This window comes from Alexandromys fortis, unplaced genomic scaffold (assembly GCF_014885135.2).
Source record: "Alexandromys fortis isolate MF-2015 unplaced genomic scaffold, M_Fortis_MF-2015_v1.1 scaffold_207, whole genome shotgun sequence".
NCBI lineage: Eukaryota > Metazoa > Chordata > Mammalia > Rodentia > Cricetidae > Alexandromys > Alexandromys fortis.
In genome coordinates, this window is record NW_026068106.1 from 1,686,401 (window position 1) to 1,697,137 (window position 10,737).

At 39.8% G+C, this 10,737-nt stretch overlaps 1 protein-coding gene across 1 annotated transcript; it reads left to right on the forward strand.

The window, feature by feature from the left end:
- Positions 1-4,216: 4,216 nt before the first annotated feature.
- LOC126489690 (60S ribosomal protein L37-like) lies at positions 4,217-4,534 on the forward strand. Its single transcript, XM_050124107.1, has one exon. It carries the CDS (start codon positions 4,217-4,219, stop codon positions 4,508-4,510), a length of 294 nt encoding a protein of 97 aa, XP_049980064.1. The 3' UTR covers positions 4,511-4,534.
- The last annotated feature ends 6,203 nt before the right edge of the window (positions 4,535-10,737 follow it).

A 10,737-nucleotide genomic window follows, 5' to 3' on the forward strand; every position in this document is an offset into this window, starting at 1 on the left:
GATCAAATAGACTGACAGATAGGACAAGCAGGGGATCACCACTGCCTTCAGGCAGCCCAAAGCCAGGACTGCTTCTCAGTGCCTGTGCTGATATTGGGTCTAGTCAGTGCTATGTCTATTACGCTTCCCTGCTCTGCCAGCTGTACACGAGCATGGTCCCCTGGCATCCTTTCCCAGTCAAGCAACCTTGAGCACAGCAGTATTCAGAACATGGTTCCACCAAGTGGGCTGTATGAACCAAACTTGCCTCCTTGGGATTGAGTGAGCAGACCTTGTTGATATCACCTCTGGATAGTGGTGACGACAAAGAGGAAATTAGAGACTTGTCGAAAGGCCACGGGCATCTCTCCGGGACTGGTGTATTGTCATTCTCCGTCCTTTGCAGACTCCTCAGGTCTCTGCAGGTTTTCCATCTACTGAGCATGGGCACTGGAGAGCAGCAGGTGGGTTTGAAATAAGTCTGTGCCGGTGAGTGTTTCCAGAGATGCTTTCAGGGAGATGAGTTCAACAGAGCAGAGGTAAGGTGCTTCAGTCCTCATGGAAACAGTACTTACTGGGTTTTTTTTTAAAATCTCATGAAAGGATAATACCAAGTTTCAGAAATCCAGTAAATACATTTATGTTTTAAAAAAAATTGTTTAATGTTAAATTATGTATATGTGTCTGAGTCTGTCTGTATGTGGCTACATACACATGAATACAGAGAACATGTATTTACTTTAAAGTCACTCATTCAACCTCCATGTCCACTCTCAGATTAAACCACTATCGGGCAGACAGCAAAAGTAACCTCTGCTTTCTTTCCCAGATTTGGCCAAAACCGCGCACAACGGTGATGCATTAGTTTCTTTCCTATCACTGTAATTGAGCATCATGACCAAGGAAAGGAGAAAGTTTACTTGGCCTTACTGTTCCAGAGAAATAGTCCAGAATGATGAAGAAGGTATGGCAGCAGGAGCCGGAGTGGAAGATGCTAGTGGGGTAAGACTATAAATCTTCAAAGTCCACCCACAGTGATTACTTCCCCCAGCAAGCTGAACCACATCAGCAAACAAGGCCACCAGCCAGGGACCAAATGTTCAATACCGGAGCTTTTGGGAAATAGTCTTACTTCTCCTTCAAACCACCACAGCTGACCCACCTGGAAAGGGAAGCTTAATGCCCTAGGTTAGGTTGGTCTGTGGGTATGCCTTTGGGGACAGTCTTGACTATTGATTGGTGGGGAAGGGCAGCCCACTGTGGTGGCGCCATTCTGTAGTCCAGGACCGCACAGGGGAGGAGAAAGCCAGCTGAGAGCAAGTGGGCAAACAAGGATCCGCACACGTGTTCCCTCTCTGGTCTTGGCTCTAGGGGTGATATTTTAAGTTCTTGTTTTGCCCTCCCTACAATAGTGTAATCTGAAGAAGAATAGTAAGACAAATAAACAATTTCTTTCATAAGTAATGTTCTGCCAGCTCTCTGTCACAACCACCAAACTGAAACCAGAGCATGTTCTTAGTCCTATTCTCTTTGTCTCGCCTCCCTTTCTTCCTCCTAAAACAAGGACTCTGCCACTATGAGGATAGAGATACAGTCTTGAGTCAGAGGAGCGGTAATTACTTACAAGTATTTCAGGATTTTTAACTTATCAAAGTATAAGTTAATCAAATTTTAAGGTGACCAGTTCTGGCTGGTTGGTCTGGGACTTTCAGGCATTTCCTAGTTTTCGTTGTGAAAAATCCATATCTGGAGAAATCCCTCTCTCTTAGAGAAAGCTGAGAAGATACCACAAGCACAAATGTACTCAGTTAAAAAATGTTACCATCAATGTAAAACAACCATATTAATATAAGTTAAAGCAGAATTATAGTTCCTGTTCTATTTCTGTGAAAAGACTCTATGACTAGGGAGCTTTAAAGGAGAAAACATTTAATTGGGGGCTTGTTTTCAGAGAGTCATTACATTATCACCATGGTTGCGTTGCAGCAGGTAGGTAGGCTTGACACTCAGACACTGGATGAGAGTTTACTTCTGTTCCACAAGCAGAAGACAGAGACATTTGGGGATTGGGCTTTGGAAACCTGAGAGCCCACCTCAGTGAGACACCTCTTTCAAAAAAGGCCACACCTCATAATCGTTCCTAAATAGTCCACCAACTGAGAGCCAAACTTTCAAATATATGAATCAATATAGGCCATTCTCATTCATACTACCAGAGGCAGTGATTTTTTTGCCTACTCCTTGCCCCACTCCCACACAAAAAGGCAAAGCAGACAAATATGATTATAAACACTAAAAAGTTTCTGTACAGCAGAGTGAAGAGATCACTTGCGAACTTAAATAATTCAAAATTATTCATCTAAGAGTGGACTACTACAAGGAACTTAGAAAACTTGATTGCAAAATAAGATGATACTTTAGTTAAAATTTAATAGCTTTTCAAAAACATATATACAAATGGGTTGTGTTACAGATATATTGCAACCACTGATCCCAAGGCTGAGGGGAAAAATCACAGAAGAGGTTACAAAAGAATTATCGGACCCAGACAACCAGAATACCTGCTATTAGAGAGTTTCCCCTGGACATGATAGAAAAACATGTGCCCATGAATGCTCAGCAATATGGTTGCCTGAACAAGATTGACATTAATGATAGTATCAGTTGACATGCCAATGTGGAAAGAGAAACTTCCACCTGGTCCTATCCCTAGATGATGAGATGCAGATAGTCAATGGCTGCTAGAAAAAGATAGTTTCTTCTAGGGACGAGCTCCCTCAATGATTGTCCACTCCCGGGCAGTCAGCTCATGACACATGTACATACCATACTAGCAATGCTAAATGGATTCAGTAGGTTGTAAATTCATACACGTATAGAAGTATAATATAATTAAAGGAGTAAATTATGACTTTGAGAGGAAGGCAACGTGGAAAGAGTGAAGGGAGAAGTAGAAACAAGAGAAATGGAGATGCTGTGATCATATGTGAAGTTCTCAATATAAAATTTTGAAGAGCAACTATTCAAATGGATATCTAGTGTGTGAAAAAGTTACTTGATGTAGCAAATCACCAAAATGTTGAAAACCATAACTATAACAAGGTATTTAGCTGAAATTAGAATGTCACCAAAGTGGTAAATAAATGGCAAATGCTGGGAGAGATACACAAAATGGAGAACTCCCAGACGCTGTTGGTGTAGATGGCAACTCCTACCCTAGTACAGAAAGCAGTGCGTGAATTCCAAATAAATAAAAATAAAAACTGCCACCAAAAGCAAAACCTAGAGTTGCCATATGGTTTGGTATCCATAGGAAATGACGTCTGCACAGAAGAAAAAAATTAGTTCTCTCAGGTTTTCTGCAGCAGTATTCACAAAAGGAAAGTCAGAGCATCAGTTCAACGTGCCAGTCAACAAAGTGATGGATAAAGAAAATGTTATATGCACAATGGGATATTTTTTCAGCCATGTACACAATACCTTGATATGTTTGGCAACATAAGTGGCCCCAGGGGGAGACTAAATGCAAATGCCAGGCATATAAAGAAAGATGTCATATATTATCATTCATAGACGGAAACTAAAATAGTTCACTTTACAGAGATAGAGCAGAAGGTGTCGTGACAAGCCAGGAAGGAGAGGGGAAAAAGGAAGAGAGAAGTTCTGATACTGAACACCAAACGAAGCTACCTGCAAGGAATGTGTTAAAGTTCTTCAGTTATCACACTGAGTGTAGGTCACACTAAGTGACTATGTACTTATAAAGAGCTAGAAGAAAGCCAAACAGGAGGCACACACCTGGAACCTCAGCCCTTAGGAAGAAGTGGAGGCTGTGTAGGATCAGGATTTCAAGCCCGCTCTGGCAAAACAAGACTCTGTCTCAACAAAAACAGACAAATAAAAATAGTTGAAAGAGACTACTTCTAATTTTCTCAACATGAAGAAATTATAAATGTCAGAGCAAAATGCTAATCACTCCAATTTAACCATCACCGCCCATACACATATATACACGTATACAGTTAGTAGGTGCCAACTTAAGATCAATCAATCAATAAAAGAGAAATCATTCAGGCAATGAGGTAAGGTCTTTTAATGGTCCAACCAACACACTGAAAGAAAATCTGCTGAAATTTTCTCATGTAGGTGTCACATAATTTGATGGTTAAAGTTCCTATTAGTAACCTAATTCTAACTTGATATAATTGTCATACAAAAGTTTTCCCTGGGAAGCAAGATGACGAAAGGAACGTCATCATTCGGAAAGCGTCGCAACAAGACGCACACATTGTGCCGCCGCTGTGGCTCTAAGGCCTACCACCTTCAGAAGTCTACCTGTGGCAAATGCGGCTACCCTGCCAAGCGCAAGAGAAAGTATAACTGGAGTGCCAAGGCTAAGAGACGAAACACAACCGGGACTGGGCAGATGAGGCAACTAAAAATTGTCTACCGAAGATTCAGGCATGGATTCCGTGAAGGGACAACCCCTAAACCCAAGAGGGCAGCTGTTGCAGCATCCAGTTCATCTTGAGGATTTCGATCTGTCATAAAATAAATGTTCTGGTTTCCAAAATTAAAAAAAAAAGTTTTCACTGTTTAATATTCCAGCACACTGCAAAACAATATTGTTTTTCTTGTATTAAAAAATGGAGGTTGTCCCTGCCTCACTCGTCAACACCTGCCGCAGTCAGGAGAGCGGACCCTGCCCCTCAGCTTTGCAGCACTCAGGAGAGTGAGCCCTGCACCTTGCCTGGACAACAAAATAGAGCTGCTCCTGGTGTCGTGGATGTGGGCGAGCTGCTCTGTGAGGGCCTGAGAGCAAGAGAACTGGGCCCACCCATTGTGGCTTGTTGTATTCTGTGAGCTAGCTGGAGCAATGCTGCCCTGGTGGTGAGAATGAGGGAGAGTGGGCTGACAAACCTAGCTACCACCCAGGCCCAGAACCAGACCTATGAGTTAGCCAACCCCCAACATCCATCCCATCCATGATCTGCTGGAGCACTTGAAGTGGCTGGTCTTGCAGGACCTCCATGACACAGGGCAACAACAGGGTATCTAAGAGACGTTCCAGTGAGGACTCAGTGTCAATAATGTAAAAGAAGCCAGGGGCCTCAAACCAGACCAATGACTCATTGCAATGACCACTTGCAAGTAAAAATGTTTGGACTAAGCTGGGCTGTGGTAGTGCACGCCTTTAATCCCAACACTCGGGAAGCTGAGGCAGGCAGATCTCTGTGAGTTCGAGACCAGCCTGGTCTACAAGAGCTAGTTCCAGGACAGTCTCCAAAGATACAGAGAAACCCTGTCTTGAAAAACCAAAAAGGAAAAAAAATGTATGGACGAAAGGGTACACTGTGTGACTCACTGTGTCACACTACTGCTTCCTTAACAAGATTGTTTTCTTTTAAATTTTCTTTCTTTTCTTTTATATTTAGGGGGAGAAGTTGCAAGGGCAAAGGGTAAACACAAATGGATGAGGAAATGAATGGAATCAGAATGGCTTGATGTGAGAGCCACAAACAATCAATAAAAAGCTTAAAAACAACCATTGTGTAGTAAAATACATTTAAATGATTTTTAAAAATTTTTTCTTCATACTGTATTTATAGCATTTATTGAAATTAAGTAGATGATGGATGACATTATTTTAAACTGCATTGGTGTTTTAATTATTGAAAAAAAATGCTTTTCATCAAAAGTGCAATAGGTATGCTTTTTGTTTTTTAAGTAAATCTCATATATATATATATATATATATATATATATATATCCCCAAGTTAAGAATTATTTTATACCCAGACATCACCTGTCAAAACCACATAGCATTGTCAGTCATTGTACATACATTCATATCCCAAATGAAGCATCTATGTTTCTAACACCATTGGAAGGTAATGCATCAGAATTAAGATCTTTATTATCTCAAAGAGAAGGCAGCCTGAAGATAAATGTTCCAATGGTCCTAGCTTCACAGCATTGTGCTGTTTATTCTCCAGATATGTACCGCTTCATGGCTAAGGAAGACTGCACATGACAGCTAAAGACAGTCTCGTTTCCCCTGGCCCTTCCTTCTGTCCTTTGCCCCTCAAACCTCGCCTTTTCTCTTTTTTCAGTTCCTTCTTTAAATGTTTGTTTTGGAGATAGAGCTTTTCACTGGGATTAATGCAGGGTTTGCATTTAAAATTTTCATTTACTAAACAGCAAAATATTTTACTAGAAGGGAACAGTATTAAGGAGAAATGATTTTCCCATCTGCCCCGGGGCCTGGCATAGACAGGATTTGATTTGCTATGTTCGGCTGGAATCTGGATTGATACACAGAGATGAGAGGAGGTGTTTAATAAAATTTACATTTCATTTTCTCACTTGACACCAGTCTCCTGTCACTCACGAAACAGATGGAAGTGCTGCAAATAACTTTTGTCAGAATCTAGTTGGGGGAACAGAATGAAATGAGAAGCCAGAATAGACGAAAGAAAAATTGCAATGCTTTTCTTCTTGTGATTTCAGTCATGGAAACAAAACCCCGAGTCTTGAGATCTGATACTAGGTCCTTTTCACACTAAAGGAAGCTAGGTGAAGCCTCTGGAAGCATACATGAACCCGTTGTACTCAGGAAGGGAACCTGTGAATTGAACTGGGAGTTTAAGCATCTAGAGGAAGAAAGAGACCACTTACTTGTTTCCCGGCCATCCAGACCTGAATAATAACACAGAAACCATATTAATTGCAACACTGCTTGGCCTATTAACTCAGGCTTCTTATTAACTAACTCTTACATATTAACACATTTCTATTATTTTATATTTTACAACTAGGCTTGTGGCTTACTGGTACGATTCTGGCAGGCAGGCATCTTTCTCCTTCAGTGGCTACATGGCATCTCCCTGACTCTGCCTTCTTTTCTCCTCTGCCTCAGCTTGGACTTCCTGCCTTGATCTATTCTGTGCTGACGTAGGCCCAAAGCAGTTTCTTTATTAAGCAATGGTAATAAAACATATTTATAGCATAAAGAGAGGAATCACACTTAATTTAGCCGTGCTTTCAGAATCTGAAATACAGCAACAGGACAGATGGATCAGTGTTTTAGAGCCCTTGATGTTCTTCCAGATGACCTGTGTTCAGTTCACATCCTAACCTTGTCAGGTATGTATTTCCAGCTCTAGGAGACCCAAAACCTCTAGCCTTCAGGGGCACTATCACTAATGTACACACACACACACACACACACTTGCATATCCATACATCATTAAAAACAATACAAATCTTAAAAGAATATCAACAGAGGACCAGAAAATGACTCATCAGCACAGATGATTGCTGTCAATCTTGACAACCTAAGTTCAATTCCAGGACTCGTGGTGGAAAGAGAGAGCCAACTCCTGAAACAAATTATTCTCTGACCTCCATGAGTGCTCCAAGGCATGCATGCACACACACCCTTGTACACATACATTCACATACATAAATAAAGATCATAAAATTAAATGCTTCATTGATGCAGATGATGAAACAGTCTTAATTTTTACTGACAGTTCTTCTAAGCTATCATTTTTGCCTCATTCCTAATCTAGTCAAACTGAATTTTCTGTCATCTGTCCAAGTACAAATTAAAGTCAAATCTACAACAACAGATTATAATTTCATATGCTCAAAGTAGTTATTAATTGTTCATTCAGCCTTTTATTTTCTATAGAAGCAATAATTTGTTGGGGAAGGATCTATAAAATGGCAATAAAGAACTATTGTAGTCATGTATATATTCCCCCATGTGAACTATCCTATGGTTGTTTAATTCTACTTCCTTTTGCACATATCACTTGAGTTTTCCTTCCTTAAGAGGCTCCCTCTCATATTAGAAATATGATCAGCCTTTCTTTGTAATTATCATTGCAGAGTATGCAAATGACTATAAATAACAGAGATAATTTAATTTATATAGAATTATCAAAAATATTTAAATGAGGTAAAGATTGCAAAAATATTTTATGCTTTGCCACATAGTTTTCATGAATGATAGCACTGATCTATGACAAACAACTCAGAAGATACAAATACCTTTACCTTTTTGGTGAAAGAAAAGTTCACTAGATGTAATTCAATGCACTCAAGTGCAATAAAAGTAATGGGTTATAACTGGGTATGAAATGGTATAAATGTCAACTCTAATCATAAAAGCAAAGTAAGCATAAGTATTTATCTAAAAAATTTAAATAGAAGGTCATGAAATAAAATTCCAATATTAAAGTTATTTTAAAAAGGAATAAAAATTGGTTGATACATTTGGTTGCTCTGCCCAGTAATAAATTATATGAGTGATACTGGATTGTAACAAGGGGGTAAAACTTTTTTCAAAATTTTTTTATTCATTTTATATACCAACCACAGGTTTCCCTTCCTGCCCTCATCCCACTCTCCAGAACCTCTACAAACCTCCCCATCCACTCCTCAGAAAGGATAAGCCCCCCCCCACCCCATGGGGAGTCAACAAAGTCTGGCAAATTCAAATGAGGCAAAACCAATCCTTCTCCTCCTCACTCAAGGCTGAGCAAGCCATTCCACCTTAGGGAATGGACTCCAAAAATCCAGCTCATGTACCAAGGATAGATCCTTGTCCCACTGCCAGGAGCCTCTCAAACAGACCAAGCTATCCAACTGTCACCAACAGGCAGAGGGCCTAGTTTGGTCCATTCAGGCTCTGCAGCTGTCAGTCACAAGCTGATGAGTTCCCAGAAGCTTGATTCAGCTGTCTCTATAGAGTCTCCATCATGTTCTGGATTTCCCCGGCTCATATAATCTCTCTTCTGTCTCTTAAACTGGACTACAGAGCTCGGCCTGGCACGTGGCTGTGCATCTCTGCTTCTGCTTTCTTCAGTTACTGGATGAAGTCTCTATGATAACAATTAGGATATTCATCAATCTTATTATAGGAAAAGGTCAGTTCAGGAGCCCTCTTCACTATTGCTAGAACTCTTAGCTTGGGGCATCCTTAAAGATTCCTGGGAATTTTCCTAGCACCAGGTTTCTCTCTAACCCTATAATGACTCCCTGTATCAAGATATCTCTTTCATTGCTCTTCCACTCTGTCCCTCCCCCAACTAGTCCATCCTTTTCCCTCATGTTCTCATCTACCATCCTGTCGCCTCTATTGCCCCACCACCAAGTTTATGCAGATCTCATCTATTTCCCCTTCCCAGGGTAATCCATGCATCAAAGGTTAAAACTTTATTAAATGTGATGTATTCAGAATAGTATGATGCTATTTCAAACTTTCAAATTGTTAAATATATATATTATATATATATATATATATATTCATATATTTTATTTTTTAAAAAAGTTCAAACAGGTGTCTTGGTCAATTTAGATTGCCATAATACAATCCTATATTCTGAATGGCTTAAACAACATTTATTACTCATAGTTTTGGCGGCAGGTACTCACAAGACCAAGTTGTAAAAAAAATTAAAATACAGTCATTAGTGAGAGACCCCTTTCTAGTTTGAACATTGTCAGCTTTTTATTATGACCTCATTTAGCAGAGAGCTTGACAAAGAGGTGGGGGTGTGGTCAAAGCAGAGAGGGATTGGAAAAAAGAGCTATCACGTGTCTGTTTCTCTTTGTAAGAGTTTTAATCCCATTATGAAGTGCCCAGCCCCATTACCTAACCAAGCAATTCAATTCAGTCTTCACTTTCATAACTTTACACAATGGCCTGTCAGGGTTTTCTCTTGCCTGTACTTGAAACACCTTGACATCAGAAATTAGGATATCAATGTGCAAATCAGAAGAAAATAAAACATTCAGGTCACAATAGATTGACAGTCTGAAAGCCTGCATTAGTAGCCTTAACATTTTGTGTATCATTTTTCAGTACTTTGTTACAGCAGATTGAGGAAGAACATGCATTTTGACTCAGTTAAAAAATGATTCTTTGTCTTATTCCTTATTGAGAAAGCACATTGTCTTTGTTACTTTTCTGTTACTATGCAAAAATGCCATGACCAAGGCAACTTATTTACATTTAATGGTAGTTGGAATTTTCTTTAGGTCACCAACCACCTCCCAAATAAAGATGTGGAGAATTATTATTAATTATAAATGTTTGGCCCTACCTTAGGTTTGTCCCATTAGCTCTTTTAATTTAATCTCTTTCTATTCATCTACATTTTGCCTTGGGGCTTTTTACCTTTCTTTCATCCTGTATATCTTGTTTTCTTACTCCCTCCATGTCTGTCCCTCTGGACCCTGGCATCTCCCTGGAGTCTCCCCAATGTCACTTTTTCTTTCTTTTCCAAGCCTAAATTCCTTCTCCTACTTATGTTCCCTGCCCAGAAGTTCTGCCTATACCTCCTCTGTCATTATTGGCTGTCCAAGTTTTTATTAGGCTAGGCAGGTACCTTAGGAAGACAAACACATCTTTACATAATTAAACAAATGCAACACACCTTCATATAGTTAAACAAATCTAGCATATCTTTACATAAACAAATATTTCACAACATAAACAAATGCAACACATCTTTGCATAGTTTAACAGATATTCTGCAACATTTAATATGTAACATGACTTCAGATACTTAATGTATCTGATAGCAGGGTAAAGGCATGATGGCAGGAACAGCTGTGAGCTCACACCGTTATCCACAACCAGGAAGCAATGAGGAAATACTGGAAATCGTGGGAGAGTCTTTTGAGACCTCAAAGCTCATGCCCAGTGACACACCTCCTCCAACAAAGCCACACTTCTGAATTCTT